General features: G+C 46.0%; 1 protein-coding gene and 1 long non-coding RNA gene across 2 annotated transcripts in view; both read right to left on the bottom strand.

The window, feature by feature from the left end:
• LOC108797988 (zinc finger protein 260-like) overlaps nt 1-8,114 on the bottom strand; it is a gene marked incomplete at its 3' end in the record, with an annotated part of 23,763 nt that overhangs the window by 3,330 nt on the left and 12,319 nt on the right. The window contains exon 3 of the mRNA XM_018569682.1: nt 6,247-7,166. Within this exon, the coding sequence (XP_018425184.1) occupies nt 6,247-7,166 (920 nt within the window). The remainder of the gene's footprint in view (nt 1-6,246; nt 7,167-8,114) is intronic.
• On the bottom strand, nt 603-1,248 carry LOC108798010. The gene is made up of 3 exons (XR_001941922.1): nt 1,234-1,248; nt 874-976; nt 603-747 (listed from the first exon to the last, which is right to left on the bottom strand). It is a non-coding gene; the product is annotated as an uncharacterized LOC108798010 (long non-coding RNA).

An 8,114-nucleotide genomic window follows, 5' to 3' on the forward strand; every position in this document is an offset into this window, starting at 1 on the left:
ATTTATAGGAGATAAGTGCAGCACTACATCTTTCAGCATTCACCCACCATTAGAAGAACGCAAGGAAGAAGAGGACTCAGGATGTCATGTGACTGGACCCGAGACCCACAGATATATATATATGTTTTTAAAAACAATTAAAACTGGAGAAGGAGACGTGGAAGAATGTCCTCTCACAAAGTTCTGAATGACTCCCGTGTTCTATACACCGAGTCCCACCTACCTGATCATGGTGGGGGATGGTGAGATCTTCCTGTGTGGGATCCCGGGAATACAGATGACGGGCACATCTCTCTGGTGGGTTCCTCTTACTGGATCCATCTGTAGGAAACACACACACTGACTGAATACATTGTTTCTATATGTGTATCAGATGATGGGGGATGTAGGCGGAGCCTCCGTACTGCTCTCTCCTCTTACCCGGTGATGTGAGGGGCGGCTCATTCTCCATCACCACGTCCTTGTAGAGATCCCGGTGTTCTTCTAAATCCTCCTCCACAGAGACATCCTGACACCTTATAGGAACCTGACACACACAATGATACAGTCACCCTCCAGACACACCCCTTGTCTGTTCCTGGATCATGTCCCAGAATTCCCGGCACCGCTCACCTCTCCCGTTAGCAGCTCAATGATCTTCTTGGCGACCTCCACAATTTTCTTGTCATTGTTCTTCTTGGGTTTCATGGAGTGAGGTGAAGGCACTGTGATGTTTAAAGGGTCACCAGACTTCACCGGAGGAAAACTCTGTTTTGAAAAATCAAAACTATTGGCATGTGACCTCCAAGAATCCTCCTCACCACTCTGGTCAGGTCTGTTTTTTATTAATAGAGATCAGAGTGATGTCATGTGACCTCCCAGAATCCTCCTCACCTCTCCGGTCAGCAGGAAGATGATCTCCAGGGTGAGGTTTAATATCGTCTCAGTCATGTGACTCGGGTCCTCCTCCATCCTCGTTGATGTGATCCCTACAGGTCTCTGCACTCTGTAGAGAGATAATATACCGGCTTTACTGATCATTATAACTCATAGACAAGTAGATATTAATTCTAACCCCTCTGTCCTAAATATGGCTCTATATTTAGGATGTATCCGGTCTATAAATGGCGGCTCTGGATGGACAGTTGGATAAATGGCTCTATATTTAGGATGTATTCGGTCTCTATATTGACCATTACAGTGAATATGGACGGGGGGGTTACCGGGTGTAAATATAAAATAATATCTTATTACCTCCTCTGCTGCCAGTTCCAGCAATGTCCCCCCTTTCCTCCAAATCACCTTTTACCTGGAACTTCCTGTTTATACTCTTACATCACTTCCGGTCTCTACTTTACATCACTTCCTGCCTGTGCTTGAGCTCACCACCTTGTGTTGAATGTAAATACTGCAGTCTAGGGTATAGTTCGACATCTGACGCTCGACTATAATTACACTGCGCAGATCAGACCTCTGATAAAATATAAATAATACAAGAATTGGGATCTTTTTATATCCAACTTTATTGAGACCCTAAAGAAAATAACGTCACTTTGTTTTACAGTAGCTGTGTGAATTGAGCCTATTGCAGTGTGTAGAACCTCCATTCCTCGCTCCTCATCTTACCTGATAGCCGGACCTCATTATAAGTCTCCTCCGTACACAAGTCTTTATATATGTGAGCCGACTGATCCTCGGGTCTCTCTCTCTCTCTGCTGCTGCGTGAAAAGGCCGAGTGCTGACGGAACATGAACAATTACAAGAGCTGCCTGTGTCGTAGAACCCGTTAGGAGTTACCCTGTTATTCGGGAACTGACCTGAGTTTAGTAAGCGGCTCGGACAAGCGGATGTTTCGTTTTTGTGGACTTGTTGTAGAAAGCCCTCCGGCATTGAAAGTGTAAAACTGCCAGACAACCCTGTTTGGACTGTTCCTGGGTCTCCCCGTCTCCTCTATGGTTTACTGCAGTCCATACCGGCTGAGCCCACCCATACCGGCTGAGCCCACCCACCTTTACAACTTAACTCGGAGGAGGAGGGCGAACTCCTCTCTGTACACCTCGGACTCTGGATTGAGAAGAGAGTCTCTATTCCTAGGACTTTGTTTGTGGAAGCTGTAGAAGGAGGCCATCGGTTGGGAGGAACAAAGCTCGTCTCCTCCAAGGAAAGTGAGAAAATATTTTCTGGAGCTGAGATGGGGATTTGTCTCGTTTTCCCTTCTTGTTGGAGGTCAGTGGAGGACGAATGGCCGAAAACCAGATAAGGGTAGCTGCACTCGATCCTTTTCAATCTTCTGATGTTGATTGATGGATTCAGCCCATGAGGTGGATGGTGCTTTGCAGAGGTTGGCCAATCATATCACGCTGCCCCCAGAAGGCTCGGTCTCATCCCGGAAACCCATGCACCGGAAATTGGAGTCAGACCCAATCCTGGGGTGCAGGATGTAGGTTTGCGGTTTCCTTAAGATCAGTATATGTGGAATGCGATCCTGGGTACCTCAATTAGAAGATCATTTCCGTCAGGACAGTATGCCAGATCTAGCCTCAGTATTTGAGAACCTGAAGTTGGCAGCAGACTTTGTGACAGAGGCAGCAGTAGACGCGGTGAGACTGGATGCCCAGGTCATGGCACACATGGTGACTTACATAGTTACATAGTATTTGGTGTTGAATAAAGACATACGTCCATCAAGTCCAACCCATATAGGTCCACGCATCATCTCATTCTTAGGGATACTGGTATCCCTGTATATTACGCTCCCTCAAGAAATTGTCCAAACGTTTCTTGAACAAATCTACACTCTTGGCTGAGTGTTGGAGGACTTCTAGGAGGGCTCTCTGGCTCAGCATCAAAGCAAAGTTTGTGCTCCATTCCATTTACGGGAGAACTTCTCTTTGGAAAGACTTCGGAAGACGCCATTAGGCGGGTTTACCTCTGCCAATACCAGTTGAGTCTGTCCTCCTTACAACTTGGTGCTTGGACGCAGGCAAGGCCTCAAAGAGATAGCCACCTATTGGTGAACACAACGGACTAACGCTAACCAAACAGCTTCCGGAACCACTGAACTGCCTAACAGAAGACTGAAGCCCACCAGGCCTCCTCAGAGGGACAACAGCAAGTGAACCTTCCTCTACAGAAGCACATACAGGCCCTGTCGGAGAAGCAGATGTTGGGCCAACCTCTACACCTCAAAAGCTGGTTCAGAGCGCTTTATGGAATTGTTTTTGAAGGATGATGCTGAAGCCCGCCTTCGGATCTTTCAGAGGGTCACGGAGCATAAGAAGCTACCCAAGGAGCAATAAGCTGATGTAGTAGGATCTTTTTTTAACTGGGGAGCCCCAAAAGACCTCCTTAAACTTACAACCTCAGGCTTCCAAGGTGTAACAAACTCAGAGGAGAAATCCTAGCCAGTTTCGGGGTTACCATTGTCTTTCAGGTGACATAGGTATATGATTTTGAGAAGCCTGGGAGGTCTGAGGTGTATAATTTGTTCCACTTTAAGAGATGAATAAGTTCCACATTACGGGGGCTATTAAGTGGTTGCAACCAGAGCTTCTCACCTCTGCTCAGATTGTGGAACGAGTTGGTCTGATACTTTTTTTTAATCAGAGCCTTGCCGGTTAAGTTGCAGCAGCACATTAGGCATACAGACCTCAAGAGTGTGGCTAAGCTGGTGTCCATTGTGGAGTAACATATTGCTACCGGGGATCTGACTTCCAAGCGGGTAAGCTTATCAAAGGGGTAAACAGCCCCTTAGGGTTGTAGAACACACGTGGGTGCTAAATATGACCAGGACTCCTAACCCAGAGAGACATATGAGGTGCTGGCGGTGCCAAAGACTGGGACATGTGGCTGCCAATTGCCCCGTAGTACATTCTTTGCGCTGCGAGTTGCCCGTTGCACATCTCCTCATTCTCTACTCTGCCCCGTGGCTTCCCTATTCCACTCCGACACATTCGAGAATTTACAGTGTTAACCTTAATAAAGACCCGGTGTTCTGTCGAAAGCTCCAACTCCTCGAGTTCTCCAACTGCCTGACTTCCGCCTTTAGTTAGAACTACGAGGTTTGGCTGAGGAGGCTCTACTGCACGCGCGCCGCCCGCGGAATTTCCCAATACACGTACTAGGCCGCAATAAAATATTAAAATGAACTAGGATCACACTAATCCAGCTCGGTATTAAAAGAGAACTATGAGGGGGGAGGGGCTTTTCACTCACCTCATAGTTCTAGACGACCTGTGACAATAGTTGCCCCGCTCAATATGGCCGCCGCTCTCAGTTTAGTAACGTGCTGGATTAGTGTGATCCTAGTTCATTTTAATAGTCTATCGGTCTGTAGTATATGTATAGGGAAATGGGAAACGGCCAAACCTCTTACGTCTAAATAAAGCGGAAGTATTCTGACTCCGATTGTTGTGATAGCGATGTATCCCTTGTGAGACCTCTATGCCTGGCCTGTATAATTAGATTAAATCACTGAGGACATTCATTGTCAGATAGCTGAACTCACCAATACCGTTTCATCCACAAAGATTGCTTTATTCTGTACGTGCAGACAACAGGATACAGCAGATGGAGGGTTTTCAGTATTATGCGGTCAAAAAATGATGCCTTTCCTAGCGTACTGTGCAGAGTACATGTCTCCTGATTACATGTGGCTGTTAGCTGTTGCCATGACACAGGAAAACTGACAACAAAACGAAGGGTGGGGCTTACTTACAGAGCAACTGTCATACAGAAAAACCGGTGCAATATCACAAAGGCCACTAGATGGCAGCATAAGGAACTAGACATATAAAAACGCCCATAGGAAAAGGTATAGGGAAAACAATCTATATAAACCTTCTATCTAAATAAACTTCTATGCCCCATTGGGGCGGCACAGGAAGTCAGGCAGTCGGAGAACTCGAGGAGTCGGAGCTTTCGACAGAACACCCAGAAGCGTTCAGAGCTTCTTTCAACAGAAAGCGACTAAAGCATTACCATGGAAAGCTAAACCAGGTGTACCAGAGGCTGGAATGTGAAAGACAACGTCTGCCGATTCAGGAAATGTGACGGATATTACAGAAGAATTGAGTTTTCAGAATTACCGGCCGAAGTAACGCTCCACCATGACTGAGCGCAAGCTACTAAAGAAACATTGGATCCGGTTCACTTCCTGTATTTCTCTTTTTACAATATTTGTAGGATTCATATGACCTTTCACATACAACGGACTCATTTCTTGGTCATCGCATACAGATTACATCTCAGTTACAATACAAAGAGTGAAAAAGAAACTAAAATCTGATGCACCAAAGTATTCAATGCGCTTTATCTTTTCTGTGGTGACTTTATGTCATGATTAATATGACTTCATTCCACTGAGTGATCAGTACATAGAGGAGAATCCAGATCTGAGAGATCAGCCCTGACCAGCCGCTCACCGCACAGATTGTAACTTTCACTTTCACTTCTGCAGAATCCTATCACCGGGAATGAATGTACGAGGAAAGGATAGGCAGCTCTTTATCAGATCCGGTCTCTTCTCTTGAAATGATGAAAAGTCTCCAGAACACACATTGTACCCTCAATAATAACCACATCCTGGTAGAGACATTCTTATGTCATCACCATCTACATCCTCACCACACACTGTTCCCTCAGCAGTGTCCACATCCTTCCTCAATGTCTGTACTACATTCTCTAAGAGCTAACCACATCCACATTATACGTCTTCCAGGAGCTCGTCCATCCACACTACATTCTCTGACAGCTCTCCTCCCACCATCCACACTACATTCTCTGACAGCTCTCCTCCACCATCCACACTACATTCTCTGACAGCTCTACTCCACAATCCACACTACATTATCTGACAGCTCTCCTCCACCATCCACACTACATTCTCTGACAGCTCTCCTCCCACCATCCACACTACATTCTCTGACAGCTCTTCACACAAGAATGGCATTACTGCAAAGTGTGTGTGGTGGGAGTAGAATGTCCCACCATTGAAGTCTCCAAGAAACAGAAGCAGCCAACAGAAGACTCAATTCATCAATCTCCACCTATAAATGAAGTATCACATATCCTGTGATGTATATCTTTATAAATTAATTTGTTGTCCTCCATTTGTTCTATAGACTAGACTGTCCCACCTGCTAAAAGACATTGTATATTTGTCTGAAGAATCAGCAGGACCATTCTTTCTGATGTCTGATTAGACTTATTTTATCTATAAAACATTTCACGCAATTTAAACGCACTCAGGACGCTCCGTTTCGTGTCTTCTCTGGTGAGTAAGAAGTAGCTTTTTCTCACTAAAGGATTTCTCGCACTCTGAACATGAATAGGGACATTCACCTGTGTGAATCCTCTGGTGTTTAACAAGGGCTCCTTGATTAATGAAACATTTCCCGCACTCTGAACATGAATAAGGACGCTCACCTGTGTGAATTCTCTGGTGTTTAACAAGGTCTCCTTTCTGTGTGAAACATTTCCCGCACTCTGAACATGAATAAGGACGGGCACCAGTGTGAATCCTCTGGTGTATAAGAAGGTCTCCTTTCTGGGTGAAAGACTTCCCGCACTCCGAACAGGAAAATGGACGCTCGCCTGTATGAATTCTCTGATGTATAAGAAAGGCGATGTTCTGCACAAAACATTTCCCGCATTCTGAACAGATGAATGGACGCTCGCTCGTGTGAAATCTCTGGTGTTCAGCAAGTGCGCCTTTCTGAGTGAAACATTTCCCGCACTCTGAACATGAAAAAGGAACCTCACCCGTGTGAATTCTCTGGTGCCTAAGAAGTGAGATCTTTTGTGTAAATAACTTTCCGCACTCTGAACAAGAAAAAGGACGCTCACCTGTGTGAACTCTCTCATGCCTGAGAAGGGTGATTTTCTGTGTAAAACCTTTCCCGCACTCCGAACAGGAAAAGGGACGCTCCCCCGTGTGAGTTCTTTGGTGCACAATGAGCTTTTCTTTTTTAATGAAACATTTGTTGCACTCTGAGCAGGAATAAGGACGCTCGCCCGTGTGAGTTCTCCGATGTCCGCTAAGTGCTCCTTTCCGCGAGAAACGTTTGCCGCACTCAGAGCAAGGGAAAGGACGCTCACCCGTGTGAATTCTTAGGTGTTCAACAAGTGCTACTTTCCGGCTGAAAAATGTTCCGCACTCTGAACACAAATAGGGATGCTCACCCGTGGGAGTTCTGTGTTGTTTAAGAAGGTCATTGTATTCAGTGAAACTTTTCCCGCACATAGAACAGGACAATGAACTCTCTCCTGCGTGCGCTACCTTATGGGATGAGGGAGATTTCTTGGGGTAAGATGGATCTGTTGATCTCTTCGCACTGTGAGGACCTTGATGGACTTCTGAGGTCATGTGACGCGCGTGATCAGAAGATCCCTCAGGATTAGACGGATCCATTGATTTTGCCAGTGGGTAAGAATGTAATTTTGGAGAATATTGCGCAATGTCGCCGTCTATTGCATCACAATCTGGACATATAATAAGATGTCTCTCCGATGTCTTTATATTCCACTTATGTCCACCTGTTGGAAAGTAATGATGAACACATGTTATATTTGTGTCCGTCTTCCATTCAGGGGTCAGATCTATCCTTCAGGGGTCGTATCTATCCTTCAGGGGTCAGATCTATCCTTCAGGGGCTGTATCTATCCTTCAGGGGTCGTATCTATCCTTCAGGGGTCGTATCTATCCTTCAGGGGTCAGATCTATCCTTCAGGGGCTGTATCTATCCTTCAGGGCTCAGATCTATCCTTCAGGGCTCAGATCTATCCTTCAGGGGCCGTATCTATCCTTCAGGGGCCGTATCTATCCTTCAGGGGTCATATCTATCCTTCAGGGGACGTATCTATCCTTCAGGGGACGTATCTATCCTTCATGGGTCGTATCTATCCTTCAGGGGACGTATCTATCCTTCAGGGGCTGGATCTATCCTTCAGGGGCCGTATCTATCCTTCAGGGGTCGTATCTATCCTTCAGGGGACATATCTATCCTTCAGGGGCCATATCTATCCTTCAGGGGTCGTATCTATCCTTCAGGGGTCGTATCTATCCTTCAGGGCTCAGATCTATCCTTCAGGGGTCGTATCTATCCTTCAGGGGCCGTATCTATCCTTCAGGGGTC

The sequence above is a fragment of the Nanorana parkeri genome, unplaced genomic scaffold (genome assembly GCF_000935625.1).
Source record: "Nanorana parkeri isolate BGI_ZX_2015 unplaced genomic scaffold, ASM93562v1 scaffold1380, whole genome shotgun sequence".
In the NCBI taxonomy this organism is placed as follows: domain Eukaryota; kingdom Metazoa; phylum Chordata; class Amphibia; order Anura; family Dicroglossidae; genus Nanorana; species Nanorana parkeri.